The sequence below is a fragment of the Monodelphis domestica genome, chromosome 7 (assembly GCF_027887165.1).
Source record: "Monodelphis domestica isolate mMonDom1 chromosome 7, mMonDom1.pri, whole genome shotgun sequence".
NCBI lineage: Eukaryota > Metazoa > Chordata > Mammalia > Didelphimorphia > Didelphidae > Monodelphis > Monodelphis domestica.
The window spans coordinates 194347416-194371006 of NC_077233.1; the positions used below are offsets into that span (position 1 = coordinate 194347416).

A 23591-nucleotide genomic window follows, 5' to 3' on the forward strand; every position below is an offset into this window, starting at 1 on the left:
AAATGCCACTTCCTCCAAGAAGCCTTCTCTAATTCCCCAGGCTGGCAAAGACCTTACTCTGGACCAGATAGAGTACTTTCTTTTGTTCTTTTCTGAAATACACTTATATAGTGTAACTTATATTGTGTTAATCCAATTTTCTAGGCTGGTGCTTTATCCTTTTACTAGTCTGTGAACTCCTTAAGGGCAGGGACTGTATCTCCCTTAGCACCTACATACCTTGTGTCTTGTCTATTTTCCTTGTTCAGGGTTTCAGTCATGTCTGACTCTTTGTGACCCCATTTGGGGTTTTCTTGGCAAAGATACTGGAGTGGTTGGCCATTTCCTTCTCCAGTTGAAAAAACCAAAGCAAACAGGGTTAAGTGACTTGCCCAAAGGACACCTGGCTAATAAGTGTCTGAGGATGGGCAAGTCCCTTAACCCACATTGACTAGCCTTTACTTCTCTTCTGCCTTGGAGTCAATATGTAGTATTGATTCCAAGATGGAAGGCAAGGGTTTAAAAAATAATAAGTGTCTGAAGATGGATTTGAACTCGGGTCTTCCTGCCTCTAGTCCTGAGCCACCTAGCTGCCCAGTGTTCGATATATAGCAGGTAAATGATCATGTGTCTGGATCTAGAATAACGTAGAAGTAAAAGAATTTACAATTACTTAGAATTTTGCATAACTACCTTAATAACGTTTTCCTATCTCCAGTTTCATAGGCTTTCCCAGTACACTTATTCATTCATTGGTCAAATAAAGAAGAAAAGCCAAATCCATTCATTGGATGGAGTATTGTTTTTTGGGGAAGGTGGCTGGTGGTAGTTGTTTTCTAATGGTAATAAACATCTGTCTACACAGCAGTGTAAAATGATTAAAATTTAATTTGGACCCAAGCTTTCTTAGGGTATCCTTGTTAAAACACAAAGAAGCCAAACTTAATCCAATTTTTTTTCAACTTCCCTTTCAAGATACCTAAAACTCCTACACACTCAGGGTCATATATCTAAAGATGGAAGAAACCCTGGAGGTGATGTAGTCTAAATTCCCTCCTTTTATAGATGAGGAACCTGGAACCCACTGAAGTTAAGAGAGTTGCCAAACATCACAGTGGTAGCCAACTGAAGTTCTGGCATTTGAACTAAGATCCCGTGGCTTTAAGGTCCTATGATTGGAAATTTTAAATCATAGCTTACTTAGAGAAAGAGACTTTGTGGTAAAGTGCAGAGACGTTTGACCTTGGAGTGAGAAGTCCTAGATTTAATTCTTGTCTCTCCTCTACCTATCATTTGTGTGACCATAAGCAAAACCCTTCCTATCTCTTGGCCTTAATTTCCTCATCTGCAAAATATGGGTACTAATAATACTTATAATACCTATTTTATTAAATTACTGGGAGGAGAGATTTGAAAACCTTATAGCCCTATGGGAAATGTGAGTTATTATTATTAATATTGCTTCAGTACATGAAAATCTATTCAATAACATTTATTTTCTATGTGCCACAAAAAGCATTGGAGGCATCTGTATTATTTTCTCCCATAGTATTCAGTTTGATTGGAATGTAGGATTTCATTATACTCCCCCAAATCTGCATAAACATTTAAAAGGAGCAGAAAGAAATGGTATTTGATGGGTTGCCAAGTCATTAATTGCCACTTCTAGAGAAATTGGTGTAAGTTCCTCTTACAACTGTTATAAGGAGGGAAATTATTCTTATTGTCTCATGTACCAGAAAATATATAACCTGGCCTTATAGAGGAATTAGAGACATTCTTTAACATTAACTTAAGTAGTCACTCACTGAGCTCTGACCCCTTTTGGGGCAAAGATACTGGAGCAATTTGCCATTCCTTTCTCCAGCAGATTTTGCAGATGAGTAAACTGAGGCAAACAGTATTAAGTGATTTGCCCAAGGTCACAGTTAGTAAGTGTCTGAGGCTGAATCTGAATTCAAGAACAGGAATATTCCTGATTCTAGAGCGGATACTCTATCCACTGAGCCACCAAGTTGTCCTTTTTTGTAGTAAGGGATGGAGAAAAACCTAAATTCTGTTAGAAAATTTGAATAGTAGCAAGAACTTTACCATTTCTGAAAGTTTTTGGAGGATATTTCTACCTGTCTATTTGGGGAGGGGCGCAGGAAGGTAAAATGTATTTGATTTCATTGATGTGGGGAATTCTCAGAGAAAACTTCTTCTACCAGGGCAGATTAGCAACGTGTAAAACACACTGGAAGATTGTTCCTTGCCAACATCTGTATGGATCACGGAGGTGACATGAACTTTCTGGCTCTGAGCATGGCAGTCTAAGCGAGGCTCCTTGTTTCCCTCCCCTTTTCACCTCTGCTAATCTATAGTTAAAGGAATTCTAGGATCCTGTAAAATTATGGATACAAACACGAAGGACTATAAAATAAACATAAATCATGCAATCAAATGGGAAGGCCAGAATATGCCATCTTCAGCTCCAGGACCCACAAAGAATGCCCGGGCTAACAAATACCAAAAAAAGGTTCAAACAACCCAAAGAATGACTCAGAAAGACTACTTTGCCTTCTTTCCCCCCCTTCCAAGCCACCCCAAACACAGCCTACCTGCAGTTTTATCCAGGTTCTGTCTCTGGACGTCTGTATTCCTCAGTTCTTCGGGGCTCGTGTACTTCATCACAGAGTTGATGGATGAAAGGGTGCTGATGAGCTGCGAGTTGAGCGAGCCAATCTGCGAATGAGGCTCCCCAAAAGCCTCGGCGAGTTCGCTATAGTTTTCGGCCAAGAGCGTCTGTTGTTCCGCCAAGAGCTTCTGGACCAGTTCGATGTAGTGGTCTAAGCCCGTCATCAGCTCGGGAGCCTGGCTTGGGGGGGGCCCCACCAGCTCACCCACAGGCTCATCTCCGACCCCGACGCTCCTCCGGCTGGCCGCCGAGCCGACAGTCAATGGCGGGGGCCCGCAGGCCATATTCCTCAGCTTAAGGCCCACCAGGTAGTTCTCGTGGATGCTTATCTGTCCCACGCCCGCGTCCTTGGTCTTCACGGCCGAGGGCTTGTCCAAGGCAGCGTCGCTGGAGAGCAGCGTCCCCACGCCCACGGAGCGCGTCTTGCTGGAAGCGGCCACGTCCTTGACTCTGCCCTCCCCGACCGCCACGGTCCGCACGTCCACCGTCCTCGTGTTGGTCTGCTTGTCCAGCGTGCTGAGGGAAGTGTTGGTGCCGCAGTCCGCGAGAGGCGGCGCCTCGGTGTTGGTGAACTGGTCGGCCTGCTCCAACGCTGTGGCCGTGTGCCGGCTCACGGTCTGAGGCGCGGCCATGACGGAGGAGTCCGCCAGGCACGGGGGCTCCGTGTTGATGCCCTGGGAATGGCGCTCCGCCGGGGAGCACACGGTCACCAGCACGGAACAGTCCCCACAAGCCACGGATCGCACGTCCCTGACCTCGGGCTGGGCCTCGCGGGGAGACCCGTCCGTGTGGCCGCCCGCTGCGCACACGCTGGTCTCCACGGCCTTGTCGCGCGTCTCCGTGGACCGGCCGACGCACTGGTCGCGCGTCTCCGCGCGCTCCTTCACCACCCACCGACTCATGGGCAGCTCGGGCCCCACGAGTTTATGGTCCCCGCCCGGCCTGCAGGAGACGCCCCTGCTACACGTCTGCAGAGACGTGCCCACGCAGGCATCCGCCACGGCCACGTGGGGGCCCGCCGTTTGGTCTCTGGTCTGCACGACCGCCTCCACCATGCGGTGCAGCACGCGCGGCTGGGCCATGCAGCCTTTGTCCACCTTCTTCCGGGAGCCGGCCGCCCGCAGCTCCTGCTTCAGCTTCGTCATCTCCCGGTCGTACGTGGTCTCCTTGAGCTGGACTTCCAGCCTGTAGATCTTCTCTTTCAGAGCTTCTATGGTCTGCTGCTGGAATTCTATCTCTTTGTCCGCCTCGGTGGTGACCCCGAGCATGGCTTCCGTGACCCCGACTCCGCAGTCTCTGGTGCGCGTCTCCGTGCCCACGGCGGCCTCCTTGCGAGCCACGGCCCCCTCCTCCACGCGGTCGGCGCCCACGGCCACAGACCTGCGGCCCCGGGCGGGGGGCTCCCCGTTTTCTCTGGGCTCCGGGGGGGCCTCGTAGCTGCTGTCCTGGATCTTCTTCTCCAGGGCCTGCATCTCGGCCGTGAGCTGCCTGAACTCCTTTATCCTCTGGGCGCTCTGCTCCACGCTCTCCATCTCCTCCTCCTCGCAGTCGATGTACAGCTCCCCTCCGCCTCCTCCGCGCACCCTGGACAGCTGCTGCAGCTGGCCGGCGTTGCCCGCGCTGTAGGACCGCGGCCGCAGGCCGCCCGCGTCGCTCTGGGAGGCCGGCCTCTGGCTCTTCAGCTGGGAGGCCAGCTGCCGCTTCTCCTCCTGCAGGACGGAAATCTTGACCTGCAGCACGGGAATGGTCCTCACCTGCTCCTCCAGCTCCTTGAGGCGCTTCAGGGCGATGGCCATTTGCTCTCGGATGTGCTGCAGGTGCAGCGGGCTCACGTTAGTCACGGGCGTGGAAATGCCGGAGCTCATGGGGCTGTGCCGCAGCGAGCTCCCCAGGGAGGAGGCGGCGGCGGCGGCGCTGTACAGGCCGCAGTCCCCGTTGCCTGGGTACCCATTCTGGAGCGGATGGGCCGCGGGGTTGTGATTCCCAGAGCCCAGGAAGGAGGGGAGGGAGCCCGTGGAGCCCAGACCGCCAAAGCTGGCCAGTCTGGGTCGCCGGTACTCTCCGGGGGCCACCTGCATGATGACCTTCTCCTGTTCCAGTCTTCTCCGGGTCTCCATCAGCGTTTTGGTGACATGAAGGTTATGCCGGGGGAGCTGCGGTGAGGAAGGGGGCAGCTGTTTGTTTTCTGGGATGGCAAGAAAAGAGGCAGAGGCGTCAGGAGGCGCGGGGGGCTGCCGGGCGGCCGGAGAGGCTGCCGCTTGGCTCCTGGCACTTAGGAAGGAGGGGCAGTGCTTGGTGTCATCGCTATTCGAAGAGGACAGTGACTCGGTGGAAGCCCACACACCGAACTGGCCCTGGGGATCCTTGGGCCCTGCGGACGGCGGCGCTGGCTTTCGCCTCTTCTGGATGTTCAGTTTTTTGATGGTGTTTCCCTTCTGTATGTCATCTACATACTTGAGGAAATCTAAGTCTAGCTGATAACCATAGGGGGTCTCCACGAAATAAGGGTCTTTCTGTTCTTTGTCACTGTCTCCATTGAGCACACTTCCTGATTTTCCTGTGAGAGAGAAAAAAGAAAAATGCTTTTATACTATGTATTTATTATAATAGTAATGATAAGAATTGCACCATTAAAATAGGAATAGCTTACATAAAAAAACTAAAACTTCAAAGCTTTTCCAAAACAAGAAGTTACAGAATAACAAAAGAGATCCTGGAGTGGGAGACAGAATTTAATCAGATTTTACCCTAGCCTTGCCACTCATCAGAATTATACTTTAATTTTTTCACCTACAAAATAGGGGTGAGGTTATTTCCAAAGTCTATTTCTACTCTAATATTCAATGATTCTACAGCCCTCATTTCCATTGACAATCAATCAATAAACAATTATCGATTGCCTCGTATGTGCCAGGCGCTGGGCTACTTGCTGGGGATACAAAAACTAGGCAGAAGACAGTCTTTTCCTTCAAAGAGCTTACAATCCTTTTTTTTTTTCAGGATTGAAAAGATATTTTTATTATAAAGTAGGAGATCCCACACCTATAAAACGATTACAACATAAATTTACATAAATTCAACATGCAACTTTCAAAGCTATTCTGCTTGTCTGTGCTTCTCTCTTTTCTACAATGTAATGGAGAAAACACTCAAACATATATACAAAGTAAGGTATAAGCAGGATAAATAAGAAAAAATTAACGAGAGAGAAGGCACTAGAATTAAGAGGAGTTGAGAAAGGCTTCCAATAAAAGAGGACATGTTAGTTAGGACCTAAAGGAAGCTGGAGAGGCCAGTAGTTAAAGCAGAGGGAAAGTGTTCCAGGCATAGGGGACAGCCACAGAAAATGCCCAGAGCCAGGAAATCGAATATCTTGTTTGTAGAACAGTCAGTGTCAATGGATAAAAGACTACATGTTGGGGAGAAAGGTGTAAGAAGACTGGAAAGAGAGGAGGGGACTAATTAATGAAGGGCTTTGAATGCCAAGCAGAGTATTTTTGTATTTGATCCTGGAGTCCAAAGGGAGCTAGCTACTGGAGTGACAGGATGAGATTTTAGGAAAATCCTATGATTGGTTGAATGGCAGACACATTGACAAGCCAGTGCACTAACCCAATTGTGAGGAGATGAGGGCGAGCATTCGAGGTGGCAGAGTCAGAGGCGAGATGGCATATTTGAGAGATGTTGGAAATGTGAAATGGGCAGGCTTTTGCAGCGGATAGGATATTGGGGGGGGGGTGATAGGGAGGAGTCTGGGATGACTCCCAGGTTGTAAGCCTGAGGAGGGAGAGGAAGGTGTTGCCTTCCATAGAAAAAGGGAAGGTTAGAAGGGAGTTGGGTTCAGGGGAAAGATAATGAGTTCTGCCTTGCCTTCAACATCCTGATTGCAGTGAGGGTAATTAGGACCAGATATTTATGGTTCTTACTTTGCCCATGTGTAGACTGAGGCACAGGATTTGTTCTGTGTCAGAGAATAAGTCAGGAGCAGACCAGGGACTAGAACTTAGCTTGTGTCATCCTCCTTCAGTAATGCCCTCTCAAATCTCTCAATCAAGAGTCAGTGTTTAAGGCTGCTCCATCCTATGAGATTCCAGAGATTCTGACTCTCAGATTCAGTTGATTATACTCAGCATCTGCACGGTATAATGCTTTGCGGTGAAAGGATGTGGATTCACATCCCAGCTCTGTGCCCTGTTCTCTTTAAGCCTAACTTTTCTTATCTCCAAAATGAGGGTGTTGGACTAGAATATAATACTTCATTTCAAGAAGCATCATCTGTTTTAGCCCAAATAGTTGAAAGCAATCAATAAAAGCAGGTCCAAGGCACAGCTGAACAGATGAAGGCAATGAAAATAATGGTAACACCATGCCCAGACTACTGAGTCAGTCACAAGGCATTTAGTAAAAGCTGTTTCTGACTAAACTGAACCAAGGCAAACAGCACACATTAAAAAAAAAAAAAGAAATTACAGGAACTTCCAAAATTCAGCCCCACGATTATGGAACAGTTGATCAGTAGGACTTGTGTTTTTCCTTTTAAACCAGGGGATAGACAAAAAGGAGAACAAATTGGAGGAGGCGGTCATCGAAAACAAAACATCTGGGAACATGGAAAGGCAAAAAGGAAAAAGAGAGAAGAGTAAATGGGGGGAAATAAGATGGAAGGAAATTAGTAATCATCATTGGGAATGGGAATGGGATGAATGTTTTAAAGGGTATGTAGAGGAAAGGGGAAAAAAGAAAGCCCTTTGGTGCCATGTCTGAGAACATAAAAACCGCCTTAAGAACTAAGTTTCATTTTCATCCCTGCTCCCACAAAAAACCTAAGCCTAATAGTTAAAATAGTCAAAGTTGTAAAAAAGGAACAATTGCAAACTATTAACAACAATATAAAAATGCTCCAAATCATCATTAATAAAGAGAAATGCAAATCAAAACAATTCTGAGATCTTAGTTCATTCTTAGAAAGCTGGCAAAGATGACAAGAGGATGGAAGTAGTCAATTTTAAAGGGAGTGTGGAAAGATAAGCACACTAATACATTATAGGTGGAGCTGTAAATCAGTATAACCATTATGGAAAACAATTTAGAATTCTGTGAAAAGTGGCTAAAAATATCCATATTCTTTGACCCAGAGATTTCACTGCTCAACATATACTTCCAAGGAAGTTCACACACATGCACATACATGTACTCGCGCGCGCACACACACACACACACACACACACACACACACACACACACACTCCTCAGCACTTTGAGTGGGAGCAAAGAACTGGAAACAAAATAGATGCCCACTGATAAAGAGAATAGGTAAATCACTCTTGTAAAAGACTGAAACAGAATGTTATTGTGCTCAAAGAAATAGCAAATATGAATATAGAGGTGTCAGAAGTCTCATATGAACTGATGCAAACTGAAGTGGAACCAGAAAAACAATATATCCTATCACTATGACTTCAGTAATGTATAATGAAAAGAACTGCAAAACAATTGAGAATCATTGTTGTAAAATTGCAAAGAATAAGTTTGGGGGGCAGCGAGGTTGCTCAGTGGATTAAGAGTCAGCCCTAGAGACAGGAGGTCCCGAGTTCAAATTTGACCTCAAACACTTCTTAATTGTGTCACCCTGAGTAAGTCACTTACCCTCTATTGCCTAACCCTTGCCTTTCTGTCTTAAGAATTGTTATAACTAAGATAGAAAAGTTTTTTTTTTAAAGACAAACATTTCTCTAAAGAAGAGATATGAGAGGATACGTCCCTCAGCTCTTAGGGGCAGTGGGAGAGTTGGGATTCCATGGCTGTGGAACACTGTATATAACAAGATTCCACCCTCTCCCACAAATGTATTTGTTATATTCGCTTCCTTTTCTTTAAAAAGAAAAAAAAAATTATTTGGTATAAGTGAGGGTGGGGGGAGAATACAAGGGGAAATCTAGGTGATGCAAAACAAACTATATTCATAAAAACATATTAATATTACAAAGTCATTATGTAAAAAGGTGCACTTCCCCAAATTCCTTTTCTCCTTATGCACTGACCGTTACAGCCGCTGTAGGTTTTGCTGAAAATCCATTACTGGCTCCTCAATTCTTGCCTTTCTTTTTTTACCCTCCTTCCTTCTTCATTTTATAAGGAAAAGTAGAAAGAAGAGGCCTTTAAGAGGTACTGAAAGCGCTGCACATTCGATTCCTGTGTTTTTGAATCCCTCCAGCTTTTTGGACATCAGGCAGCATTTTTAATTCCAAGCCCTTTAAGTATCGGTTTCCTACAACGCCGTTTCTTTTCCTGCTCAGAAATGTGCTCTAAGGGCAGGGGAAACACGGGGCTCACGCGAATCATAAAAGTGCCTTTCCAACGATATCTGTTACAACTCCACAACAACATACTCACTCAAAGTATGCAGTCAGACCCGTTTCCAATGCTGTCTTGAATTCCGTAGCCAAAAGAGAGCGGGCAGGCTCGTGTGTCAGGCAGGGGCAAACAGTTCCTCCTCACACTCACGGGACTCCTATATCATCCAGGCATTCTCAATCAAAGCAGCCCGGATCCTGGCGTGTCCCGGGAACTCAGGCTCTGCCTAAAGCTCTCCGTCGCTGGCTAGCCAAGCGACGAGAAAATGCAGCTGTGTAGCCGGGCGAGCGGACCGCGTACCTCCTCCTCTCAGCACTTACCAGAAGCACACTTGACTCAGTAACCTTCGGCCCTCGCCCTCTCCCGCTGTGCCAGCGCGCTTGGTCATAAACAAGCCGGTTTGAAGTTCTGCCTCTAAACGTCCTCATCCTTCACCCCATAAGGAAAAGAAAGTCTACATTCGTGTAAACTTAGCCAAGGCAAGCACACCGTGTCATAGGCTGAGTTTTCACCAATCAACTCTCTCGCCTGCTTCTCATTCCAGGCCAAGGACACTTAACTGTTCAGCATTCCCTGCTTTCTAGATGAACACAAGAAGGAACTATAGGAAGGAAAAGAGACAGGAGAGGGTGGGAGGGGGAGAGGGACAGAGAGACAGACAGAGAGACAGAGACAGAGAGAGAGAGACAGACAGAGAGACACAGAGAGAGACAGAGAGGAGAGACAGAGAGAAGAGAGAGAAGAGAGACAGACAGAGAGGGGGGAGGGACGGACACACACACACAAAGACAGAGAGGAGAGACAGACAGAGAGACAGACAGAGAGAAGAGAGACAGACAGACAGAGAGACAGACAGACAGACAGACAGACAGAGAGACACACACACAGACAGAGAGGAGAGACAGACAGAGAAGAGAGACAGACAGAGAGGGGGGAGGGACAGACACACACACAAAGACAGAGGAGAGAGGGAAAGAGAGAGATAGAGAGGCAAAGGGACAGAGAGAGGGGGGAAGGGACAAAGAGAGACAGAGACACAGAGAAAGAGAGAGAGAAAAGGGAGGGACAGGTACATAGAGACAGACAGACAGACAGACAGACAGAGAGAGAGAGAGAGAGATACACACACCCAAAGACAGTGAGACAGAGAGAGACAGGGAGGGAGAGAGAGAGAGAGACAGAGAGGGGGGAGGGACACACACACACACACACACACACACACACACACAAAGACAGAGGAGAGAGGGAAAGAGAGAGATAGAGAGGCAAAGGGACAGAGAGAGGGGGGAAGGGACAAAGAGAGACAGAGACACAGAAAAAGAGAGAGAAAAGGGGGGGGTAGGTACATAGAGAGAGAAAGAGAGAGAGAGAGAGAAAGAGAGAGAGAGACAGAGACACACAGAGAGAGACAGAGAGAGAGACAGGGAGGGAGAGAGGGAGAAGGAGAGGGGGAGGGAGAGAGAGACAGAGAGGGAGAGACAGAGACAGAGAGACAGAGACACAGAGAGACAGAGAGAGACAGAGACAGAGAGGGAGAGGGGGGGAGAGGGAGAGGGAGAGAGAGACAGAGAGACAGAGAGAGAGAGGGAGGGAGGGAGAGAGGGAGAGGGAGAAAGAGAGAGACAGAGACAGAGAGACAGAGACAGAGACAGAGAGACAGAGAGAGAGAGAGAGACAGAGAGGGAGGGAGGGAGAGAGGGAGAGGGAGAGAGAGACAGAGAGAGAGAGATAGAGACAGAGAGACACAGAGAGACAGACACAGAGAGACAGAGAGAGAGACACAGAGAGACAGAGACACAGAGAGACAGAGGGGGGGGAGAGGGAGAGGGAGAGGGAGAGAGACCCACTTTTCTCTGTCCAATTTTTCTCCAATTAAAACAAAGAGCAATTTAAACACCTCCAACCTAAAGACTATCTTTACAGTAACCGGCAGTGACTATTTACTCTACCAATCAAAGACAGTTTGTATTCTGCCAGAAAGTGGGCAGGAACACCAACCCTCAGCCACTTTAGAGAGGCAAGGCACAATAGATCTCAGTGTTCTCCATGGCCTCCCAGAAGAGTAGCCTTGCAGTGAGCAGAGGGGCCACAGTGGCTACCTTTACAGTGTTACATGAAGTCTGGTTCTCGTCTCCACACTTTGGTGTGTAAGTGACAAGCGGTCATCTTTTGAGTCAACCACCATAATGCTTCTTTGGTATGTAGGGGGCAAATCCAAGAGCTTTAGGAGGCTGGTAGCTTCCTCCCCTTTTTGAAAATAGTTTAAAAAGCCAAAGTAACCCATTTGAATTTAGGATTTGAGCACCTAATATAAGACACAATTCTAAGTAGCCAACACTCCCTGGCAAGCTAAAACCTCCCTGGTTTGTTTTTGCCAGGATCACGAGGCCCACAGGAGATGGCAAGTTAGTGTGACTTAAGTTGGAGTCTCTAAATCCAAGTTTCAGTTAAGCTTTGAGCCACAACGTAATAATTAGCAACTAACATTTACATAGAGCTTTCAGGTTCGTGTTATCTCCTTTGATCCTGACAACAATCCTTCCAAGTAAGTGCTGTGGTTACTATCATCATCTCCATGTTGCAGGTGAGGAAATTAAAGTGGTCGGTTTCTTTCCAGAGTCACATAGCTAATAACGTCTCAGGAAGGATTTGAACCAGGGTCTTCCTGACACTGAGTCCACTATGCCGGCGGATCACATTGTGCACAGATACTGCCTGCTCCAAGACCATGTAAGGTGGACAAAGCTTGTATTGTCACTGCTAATTTAGCCCAGAGAGCCAAACTCAGAGCCAAACAAGTCTTTAAGTCGCTCCCACAAATACATACAATCGAAGTTTCATTCTTCAACCACAAAAGGGGAGACCCTTATTAAAAATGTAATTTCTACAGGCCTTTGTGCAGATGATAGGATTTATCACTTGTTTATTTGGGTATATGTTTTGGGGTTTTGGTTTTATGAGATCATTCACTTACAAAAATGAATAACGTGGAAATATGTTTTGTGTGATGTATAACCCAGATTGAATTGCTTGTCAGCTCCAGGTTGGGAGAGGGAAGAAGGGAGGGAGATAATATGGATCATATAACTTCAGAAAATGTATGTGGAAATTTGCTATTAAAATAAATAATCCAAATTAAAAAAAGATTTGTTTCTATAATTAAAAGCATTTCAGCACCACTACTTTTTTTTAAACCCTTACTATTTAAACCCTGTCCTATTAACAACTCTAAGACAAAAAGGCAAGGACTAAGCAAACAGGGTTAAGTGACTTGCCCAGGGTCTCACAGCTAGGAAGTGCTTAAGGTCATATTTGAACCCAGTTCCTCCTGACTCCAGGCCTGCTGCTCTAGTCACTGAGCCACCTGGCTGCCCCTGGGTTCCATTACTTTTAAACAACCTTTCTACTTTTGAACATAACTTTTTAGCCATCATCTTTATATGGTTTTGAATTGTAAATGCTCTAAAAAAAGTTCACTTCATGACAGCAGTGATGTGATTTCTAGGCCCTTTTTATTTCTCTTTGCATCTTAGTATTGGGTACACAGCATATGCTATATAATATTTTTAATCAAAGGAATCACTGGCAGAAAGAATATAACCACACATTCTGACTTTTGCAACAAAAGATTATTGCTCTGTTACAAAATGAAACTGTTAGTACCATGACATTTGTAGAGATCTGGTAGAATGGTAGGTCTTGTGACTAACATTGTCCAAATATTAAAAACAAAAAAGATTCTGAAGCAAAGAATAAAAAGGCAAAGGGTTTCAGTTTAGGAAGAAGGCTGGATACAAAAAAGAATAAAAACCTAAAAGGGGGTAAGGATTATAACCTTTACCAAAGAACTGACAAAAAAAATGTTTTGTGTTTTTAAATATATATATATATATGTACATATATATATATATAAAGTATACAAAGTAATATATATATATATATAAAGTAAAAGATGTATAATTAAAACGGGTTCTTAAAAAAAAAACCTTACCCTTTGTCTAGAATCAATACTTAGATTCAATACTATGTATTGGTTTCAAGGCAGAAGAGTGGTAAGGGCGAGGCAAAGGAAGTTAAGTGACTTGCCCAGGGTCACCCAGTTAGGAAGCATCTGAGGCCATATTTGAAGCCAGGACCTTCCATTTCTGGGCCTGACTCTCAATCTACTGAGCCACCCAGCTGCCTCTAAAACTGGTTCTTCTAAGAGTAAGCAATAAAAAAGGTAGATAATAGTGCAATAACCAAAACCAAGGAAAACTAACAAAACAGGGACTATTGTTTTAATGACATTTGCTTAAAAAAAAACCTTACCTTTCATCTTAGAATTGATACTAAATATCCATTCCAAGGCAGAAGAGCAGTAGGGGCTAGGCAACTGTAGTTAAGTGACTTGCCCAGGATCATACAGCTGGGGAGTATCTGAGATCAAATTTGAACCCAGGACCTCCCCCTCTAGATTTGGCTCTCTATCCACTGAGCCAGCTAGCTGCCTCAATGACATTCATTTTTAATTAAAAAATAAGAAAATCAAAGACTAGCAAGGCACTAAAAACTCATATGATGTTTGCAGGCTTTTGATGAAAGAACAGTGAGTGTGCATGTGTGTTTATACGTGTACATGCACCTCTTTTTCAATATTTACCTATATCTAACTATCTTCAAGATGGCAAACAGACTGGCCTGCTCATGGAAGAAGAGTGTGTCAGGAATTAAAATGATGAAGTTAGAGAGGTAAAGAAACTAGAAGGGTAACTACTTGGGAAACTACAGGGTAACCCTTCAAAGAGTGTTTCTGATGTTTCAAAGGAAATCCTGATTAGGAAGGCAAGATGATGGAGAGACCATGAAGAAACCCTTCAGGCAAACCTTGCTTGACTATTACTCTATTTATTATTATTCATTTGTTGATTGATAATTTTAGTATTATCATTATTTATTTATTCTACGTTCTTTTTCCCTAGAGGCTCTCTTTTGCTGATTAAGTGCCCATCTTGTTATTTCTATGAAGGAGAGTGTCTCCTGGGTCTGAGCACAATGAAGGGAAATAGCTGAGCCAGAGCTCGAGAAGCACCTCGTCATGACAGCGTCCCACATTTACAGTCTACTTTGGTCCAATCTCTTTGCCTGTTGAGCTACTTAAAAATTGCAGTATCCACTGGTGGGAAAGAAAAAAAAAACCCACGAGATGAATTAAGAAAGATGTAGGATTCATGTTCTCAAGAAGCTAATGACGCCGATCATTAAAATAATTAAGTTAACAAATCAGCTTGTCAGAGGGTTGAGCAGTGGGTTGTAGAGGAGGGTGAAATGAGAGAGAAAAAATCATCTTAAACAGGTTGAACAGGAAGCTTTCCCTGAGGAAGTTGTGGCATCCAACTCTTTGAAAAATGAAGCATTTCTGTGTACCCACGTCTAATACAGAAAGACTGGCTTGATAAGTAAGTTGAATATACTCATTCACTGTTAAGGAGAAAACAATGTGGTTATTAACCTTTACACACATATGGTTTGGTCCCATCCACTGGACTTCCAATCATGAAGTAGTATTTTTAAAGCTGCTTCTCCCACACTCCCATCTGATAAACAGGCCTCCCTTTTAAACTAACTAACCCAGACTTTTGCAGTTCTTCAAAACATTTCCTGTAAGGGTAATAATGACATTAAGGAAATAGATAACTCTGCCAAAAAAAAAAAGTCATAAGAAATTATTGGTCAAAGAGAATATGGCATTATCCACATGTCTCTGGGTTAAATGATGTGCCTATGTGGTTAAATAACTTCTTCATCAAAGAGTTGGCTACCAATTAATGTATTTTATTTACAGCCATGGTAATTCATGAAACCATTTATTAAGTTGGGGGGGGTAGAGGGGGGTGACGTGTGCATGCATGCAATTTACTACATCAGATGATGGAGAATCCATACAAAAATGAAATCCGAAGTCTTCCTAGCTTCTTACGCACAGTTAAATCATAATGAAGTTTAGTAAATAGTTACAGAGTTTCCCATGTGAATGAACCCTTTTACTTTGGTCCCAAACCCCCAGACTTCCTTTCATGAATAATAATGACATTTCTCTTTTCCTTGTGTGTCACATAAATCATAGGCTGTTTCACTCCTCACATCTGTTCCCTTATCTCCAGTTTCTCAGATGCCCAAGCAGCACCATATTTGGATTATAGGGTCCATGAGTCAATCTCCAGATCTCAACCAAGATGGTTAGTCCAAGAGAAATGCTAGATGGATAATATAACTATCTAAATTCTATCTATCCTCCAAGGCTCAGCTCAAATCCTATTGCTAAATGCTTCAGTTCACACTAATCCCTTCTTCTTTGAGTTCCTTTATCATCTGCCATATCATCCATTAATATCTGTTTATCTATATATGTCTCTCTCTCTCTCTCTCTCTCTCTCTCTCTCTCTCTCTCTCTGTCTCTCTCTCTCTCTATATATATATAAACTCTTACCTTCTTAGTATCAATTATAAGACGAAAGAAAAGCAAGGGCTAGGCAATTGGGGTTCAGTGACTTGTCCAAGGTCCACATTTGTGTCTGAGATCACATTTGACCCCAGATTTTCCCAACTCCAGGCCTGATGTTCTATCCACTGTGCTACCTACCTGTCCCTGTATCATCCATTTTGATACTCTCCTATATTGCAAATGAATTATTCAATTTGTATGGATATGCATTTTGTTTTTCAAACTTAATTACAAGCTACTGGAGAGGAAGACCTAGATCCACGTTTCTTTTCCTTTTTAAAATAATCTCACTGCTTAAAATGACAGGCACATACTAAAGGATCAGAGAAGGTTCAAATGCGAAAGAAAACTCCTATATATGATAAGACTGGGGCACAGAGAGAAATAACTTGTCCAACATCACATATTAAAGGTGAGTGAATGCAGTCATAAACTACCATAGTACACTAGTGTTTGACTAACCCAAAGAGCCAACCTTTTAAAGGAGAACTCATTGTTCTACAAAGACTGCTGGGGAAAATGGAAAACAGAATGGCAGAAACTAGGCATACACTAATACCTCACAGATATGCCAAGATAAAATCAAAATGAATGCATGATTTAGAAATAAAGGATGGTTGCATAAACATAAGGGGAGCACAAAATAGATACCTGTCAGACTTGTGGATAAGAGAAGAATTTATGAACAAACAAGACAGAGAGCATTACAAGATATAAAACAGGTAACTTTACGACACTAAATTAGAAGTTTTTGCATAAACAAAACTGAGTGGAAAAGGCTAGACTAAAACTCAGGTCTTTTGCTTCCCTGACTACTGTTCTTTCCATCACAAAAGTTCCTATATCAGAGAAAGGGAAACACTCAGTTACAATCATTTTACTGAATTTTGTCAGCATTCTCTGAAGGGTGCTCTGTGATCATCTAATCAGGTAATTTAACTGAGGTGGGGAAGGAGACAGCAAACTGTGTCTGAACAAATAGGATCTGGTCTCACTCCTCTTCCACTTGCCAATTTACTATTTCCCTTCATCAGGGTCAACCTGACCAGCAGAATTTGGTTTCTATTTCTCTCTGTAAGATCAGTTCAGTAATTCTATTATTCTCAGTCTAAGGTAGCTGCTCTCAAAGAGTGGTCCACAGACCCCTGGGATTCCCTCAGATCCCCTCACAGGATGCTCAAGATTATTCTCATCACAGTTTTGAGATATTATTTACCTAAATACTACTTCCTTTCCTGACTATTTGCCTATGTGAGGCCAGATGTTCTTCATATACTTCAACCCAAACTATGTAACACAGCAGACAGAATGTGAATGCAGATGAGAATCCAATTGTCTTCTGCTAAGCTACATGTTGAAGAGATTTGAAAAAGATGTAAAGCAATACCATTCTTCTCCCTAATTTTGCTGTAGTAAATACAATGATGTTTCTTTAAAATGGGATTTATGTTAAGATGTAATGGTTTGTTTATTGTTATTTTAAATGAATTCATTAATTAATATGATTCGCCTGTTTTAATATGGTCAAATTCCATTAGATAAAATCAGTGTCAGACTGGCAAATGTTTAACACTGGCTCCCCTTAGAAAAAGGGAAATGCATGACACCCTTTTAATTCTGATGAACATTCTCACCATCACTTTTTTATGACTAGATAAACAACAAAAGGTCAAGCCCCAATTTGTAGCATTTGCCCATTTCTGAGTTATAAATGCTCAAACACTGAAAATTTAACAATTGACTTGAGAGCAGGTTCAGGCTGCCTCTGCACACCACTGGACATAATCCACATAAACAAAAGGTCTTTGGGGTCCTCAATAATTTTTAAGAGAGAAAAGGGGTCCTGAGACCAAAATCAGGGCTTTAAGATATCTAATTAACAATGAGAACTTCAAAGGAAACTTGTTATCCAATGCCATTATTCTTCAATGAAAATATGGATTAATATGTATTAAAAGAGAAAATCAGAGGGAACGGGGAACTCTCCGGCTCCTTGAATGGATTCAACTAATTCATGTATCACTTAAGTTCCTATGTGATCATGCTGAATTGAGTGACATTAGCCGATTACCACAGAAATAAGACCAAGATTTTGTTCAGCATTCCGAAGCACTTCAGCAATTAATTTTCAAAGTGAATGAATCACAAAGGCAGAAAGAAAAGCACTTTACACAAGAGATTATTTACAGCTGCCTTCTCAGGAGTAGCAAAGAACTAGAAAAAAGCCAGTGCCCTTTGGCTGGGGAATGGATACACAAATCGTAGCGCATTCATGTAATGGAGTACTATGGGGTGGTAAGCAAGGATGAATAAATAAACCAAGGAAACATGGGAAGATTTACATGAACTGTTACAGAGTGAAGAAGCAGAACCAGGAAGACAACATACACAATTATTGCAACAGGATGGAACTGAATATCTCACATTGCAGACATGAGGACAGGCAGCAAAAGTGTCCCTTTGGGAGATGGAGAGTCTTGTGTGATGAACAGCAGAGGCTAGTGCTGTGGATCACAGAGAGTACTTGGGGGTGTGTATTTGTATAAGGCTTAAGAAAATTAGAAAAGGTTGGACTATTGTACATAATGTAAGATAACTGATTTTCTTTTTAAATGTTATCTTTACCCACTTTTCTTGGGGGAGGAGCTGGAAAATAATTTCCAGAGTGTCTACTTTGAATCAGACACTGTGCTTAGCACTTTATAAATATCTCATTTGATCATTACAACTTTGTGAGAGAGGTGCTGGTATGACTCCCATTTTACAGTTGGGGAAACGGAGGCAGAGGTTAAATTACTTGCCTAGAGTCACCAAGTGAAGTGTCTGATAGGTCTATACCTTTAACTAGTCTCTGTCTCTCTCTGTCTCTCTGTCTCTTTCCCCTTCCTTCCTTCCTTCCTTCCTTCCTTCCTTCCTTCCTTCCTTCCTTCCTTCCTTCCTTCCTTCCTTCCCTCCTTCCTTCATTCCTTCCTTCCTTTCCATCTTAGAGTCAATACATGGACTGGTTCCAAGGCAGAAGGGAAGTTAGAGCTAGGGAATGGGGGTGAAGGTCACACAGCCAGGAAGTGTCTGAGGCCACATTTGAACCCAGGACCTCCTGTCTCTAGGCCTGGCTCTCAAACCCTTAAGGCACCTAGCTGCCCCTTCTACCTCTTATTTCTGTTGTCAGTCACATTTGTAGCACTGGCATTATCCTTGACTCTTCATTCTCTCTCCTTCCCCCTAGGGTCAACAACTCGTTTTGCATCTATTCAACAAATGTCTCTTCTCTCCATTTACATGGTCTCACTCTCATCCATATTTTCTCGTGCCTGGACCATTTGAGCAGCCTGCTGACTGGATTCCTTGCCTTCGATCTTACCCTCTTCCTCCAATCTACCCTGCACATGGCTGTCAAAGCAATATTCCGAAAGCATCACTCCCTTCCTCCATAAAAGCCAATGGCTCTGGGCTACCTCTATGAACAAGTATAGACTCCTGGGCTTGCTTTTGAGACTCTTCTCAGGCTCCAGTGTCAGCCTCCCACCTTCCAGCCTTATGATGTCTGAGTCCTCTTCCTGCCCTCTCCAGCCCAGAGCTTCTCTCTTTTCCTCATGTACAATATCTCCCATCACTGGCTCTTGGATGGATGAAATCTACTCCTTCCTCTTCATGACTTTCCTTCAGCTCTCTGCTCAAGCACCATATTGTGTGTCAAACCTTTCCTGGTCCCCAAAACTTTGAGTGTTCCCAATTTCCTTGTATTTAGATATATTCTAACATTTTTAATATATCCTTAATTTTAAATAAATTAAAATTAAATTAAAATTTAAATAATAAATTATTTAAAATATATATTTTTAATTTAATAAACGTTTTTAAGTCATGCCTTTTTAACCCTTTTCTTCCATCATGGAATCAATACTGTGTATTAGTTCCAAAGCAGAAGAGCGGTAAGGGCTAGGCAATGGGGGTTAAGTGACTTGCCCAGAGTCACACAGCTGGTTAAGTGACTTGCCCAGGGTCACACGGAAGTGTCTGAGGCCACTTTTGAGCTCAGGACCTCTTGTCTCTAGGCTTGGCTCTCCATCCACTGAGCCACCCAGCTACCCCCTTTTAACTGTTTTCAAATTTTCAAATTTTCAAAATTAATTCCATTTATTATGGTTATTATTATTATTTTCAGGCAATTAAGTGACTTGCGTAGGATCGCACTGTTAGGAAGTATTTGAGGCAAGATTTGAACCCAGGACCTCCCATCTTGGGGCCTGACTCTCAGTTTATTGAGCCACCCAGCTGCTTCCACACGAGAAGGTTCTAAATAAAAGTTTGCCAACTATCTGACTTAAAAGACGGTTCACTGTGCAGAGCAAGGGAAATATTTGGAAATGAAGGTGATATGAATGGTATAAAAGTAAGACCATAAAATTTTGAGAATAGCAAAAGCAAATGGCTCTGCTTCTGTGATGTACCTAATGCTTAGAGAAACTATTTTGTGTCTGGTGTTTCTAAGGCGACATTGGCTGCTTCCCTTTTATACTTAATTTTGAAATGCTTCTACCAGCTGTGAATAAAGGGAATGTTTGATGCCTTTACCGATAACTCAGAATTGGGAATGGACGAAGCATGACTCTACTCTGTGAGTTTCTCAGGGTATTTCTCTGAACCTCAGTTTCCCCAACTCTAAAATGAGGAGCCTGGATTCCCTCCCATTTGTAATTAATGACACAATCCTATGAGTACATTACAGTGTAGTGAATGGTGACTTTGTGAAAATGGCACCCATTGTGACGATGGGAGCCTCATTACTGCTAACACTTCTTTTCGGGCAGCTAGAATGTTGGGGCCTAGAGTCAGGAAGACTTATCTTTATGAGTTCAAATCTTGCTTCAGACATTTACTCGCCATGTGACCCTGGACAAGTCCCTTAATCTTATTAGCCTCAGTTTCCTCATCTGTAAAATGATCTGGAGAAGGAACTGGCAAACCACTCCAGTATCTTTGCCAAGAAAATCCCAAATGGAGTCCAATGAGTCATAAATAAGTCAGATGGCCAAACACCACCAAAGTGAATGACTCTGCAGCAAAAGGAGGGGAGTGATATGGATGGGATCAGATGCAATTCCCTTCTCTTCTTGGGATCATCCATAAAGTGAATGGGTCACTCCACAGTTCCTTCCATGGTTCTAACTGTGCCATGCACAACACCTATACTGATTCCAAGACAAAAGGGAAAGGTTTAAAAAAAAAGGAAAAAATGAATATGATGACATCATAGAGATATTATGAATTAAAGATTTTCTTTTTCTTTTTTTTGCGTTTCAGCTATTTATTTGGTTTAATTCTCCCTCGCTGTCCCCCTTCCAGCATTTCACCTTGTCAATGGTTTCTTTTCTCGCTCTCTTTTGTTTTATTTTTCATTTTTATTTAATTAATTAATTTAGAATATTTCCATGGTTACATGATTCATGTTCTTTCCCTCCTCTCCTCCCTCCCCACTCCTGGAGCCAATGAGCAATTTTATTAATGTTGTCTTAAAAAAACACATACCAGCAGCAATAGACTTTTGCTACCCAGTGAGTAAGTAAGACTATTTCTAAGCTACATAAAATACATCTCATGCTGCTTTTGGAGATCTTTCCTTATGAATTAAAGATTTGCAAAGAGGCTAAAGGGGAGATATACTTTCAGAAAGTACATTTTTCCTATATCACGCTAGCTTAGAAAATGACAGCAACAATGGCTCTGTGGTCTGTGCCCTGATCTGTCCCGCTAGATTCAAAGCCAGTTATAAGCAGAGGCAAGTCCTTATCTAAGCCCTACCTAATCTGAAACATTTTACATCTGGATAGGTTTTCATCAGTTCAGTATTCTGTGGTATTTTGCAAAGCCCATTTCCTTATCTGAATAAATTATTTTAGAAATAATGTCCAAACTGATAACATCCATAAGAAATTTTCTCTTTGCATAATTGTGAAAGAAGTTTTCCAAACTTAATTTAAAAAATTTTAAACTGTAGCTTTAACAATGGGGAGGAAATGTGTCACCTCAAAGAGTAACTTTCTGAAAAACTGCAAAATGACTCAAACCAGGCATGTTAGAATGAAAGGACTTTTCCAGGAATCCACTGTAGGCTTTTAAAAAGAGATTGTGCTATCTACAGAACACAGTGCAATTGAAATACCTTTTCTACTTGAACAGAAAAAAAAAAGCCTTAAAAAATTCAGCTTTAAATATAAATGCTCATAGTGACTGCCAAAAATGTACTAGATGGTTTCACCATGACAGTTAATTTGAGAACTCAGCTAAGCCATCACTAGCCTGTCTGTATGCCTGGAGGTAGCCACAGTGCCTCAAACAATACCATCTTTATGTTCAAGTCACAGCTCCAGTTGATGTTTCCAATATACAAAAAGGGGAAAGGAAGAAAACAAGAAATTGAGTGGCTTTTTTTTTTCCAGGCTACTGTAAAAATAAACATTCTGTTGGTACCATCTCACACACACACAGTCTTCAGTTTTCCCTTGCCCGACTCCACTGAAGTTTAAGTTTTTCTTCCCTGTTATTCTGCACTTGGCATTCTTACTTACCAAAACCCCAAATGAACTAACATGATTTTCAGTCAGCAGGAAGTCGAGTCCCAAGCATGCTTCCTCGGTGGCGTGTAGGGAATGCACACCAGCTCCGGACACATCAGCAGGCAGAGTGCCTGGAAGCTGCCTCAGAGAATTTATTTATACCCATTTGGAATTTCCTGACGGAGCCGAAGCTGGAGTCTGCCAGCCACTGGTGTTGCATTGTGGTGTTTTTTCCTCAGCAAGACGGCCACAGTGACCGGTGAACAAAGTTGCTTGTGAAGAGTTCAATTCCCCAACCAAAGTATGCCAGTTAGAACAAATCACCCACTACCAAACTTTAGGGGAACTGAAGGGGGGGAAATGCACTTAAAAAAAAAAGGCAGCAGTAAATCCTATGGATAAAGCCCAAAGCTGACAAGGAAATGTGAATAGAAAGTCGGCAGCTGTTTCCTTAGTCTTCTTTTGCCTAATTTCCCCTTCCCTACTCCCTGCCTGGAGTGCACAGAAGGGCTCATTGATAGAACTGAGACCTTAGTCCACACTAGTCTGCCCATGAAGGAAATGATTCAGGTTTAAGCTGCACCCACAGTGTGGGTGGGTTGGTGGTGAATGGCCTATTTTCCTTGGGTTACTCTTGTTTAGTGCAACATGTAATTTAAAGGCTAAAAATGTTCAGTGTTTATAACCTACAGACCCAATTTTTTTTAGGTGGGGATGGATGGGTTATTTGGGGAGGAAACAGCTCAGCAATGTGTCCAAACTAGATCACATGCTTCTTCGCTCCCAAAATTCCAAAATAACAATTTGAAAAATTTTTGGGTAAAGCTTTATTGTTTTTACTAACTGCACTAGATTTTTAAGAATTTAAATTCGTTTGTTACATTAAAATACTGAAGTAACTCCCTCCCTTCCTCTTCTCCCTCCATTAGAGAAGGCGTCATTTGACAAAAAGATATATTTATTTATCAAACTATGTCTTACTTATTTCCATTGATGAGTGCTTTCTCTGGAGGTGGACACGCACATATGCTTCAAACTATTTCTGTGGCTGTATATAACGTTCTCTTGGTTCTGCTTGTTTTCTTTCTTGGCGTGAATTAAGTTGCGTGCACAGACCTTGTGGATGACCTACATTTTTTAATCATCTTAGATAAAGAGGCTCATATTTTTAGTCCTTCATTCACCTTTGCCTAAAATGCATCCTGGGGGTTACGGATTACAGTGAACAGGAACAATCAACTGTCCCACTGGGCAAACAAGAAGAGCTGGTTGAGATCAGAGACTATGCAAGCCTCTATAAATGAGGTGCTTGTAAAATCGCTGCACATCACACCTGTAACCTTTCCCAAAGGAATACCTGAGAACGGCGTAAGAAGACTGGCTATTTCCAGAGGCTCACCTGATGCTCTGTGCACAAAGCAAAAAGTCACGTTACTTCTAATGCTTGCAGAATTTGCAGATCTGTTTTGGGCAACAAGAAGAAGTCAGAGACCCCTCCTCAGAAAAGGGTCCACGTTCTGAGCTGTCGTCCCCTGCCCAA

General features: G+C 43.0%; 1 protein-coding gene across 5 annotated transcripts in view; it reads right to left on the reverse strand.

The window, feature by feature from the left end:
* KANK1 (KN motif and ankyrin repeat domains 1) overlaps positions 1-23591 on the reverse strand; it is a 282637-nt gene that overhangs the window by 39814 nt on the left and 219232 nt on the right. For all 5 annotated transcript variants that reach the window (XM_056806226.1, XM_007498584.3, XM_016423970.2 and 2 more), the window contains one exon: positions 2580-5213. In XM_056806226.1, the coding sequence (XP_056662204.1) occupies positions 2580-5213 (2634 nt within the window). The remainder of the gene's footprint in view (positions 1-2579; positions 5214-23591) is intronic.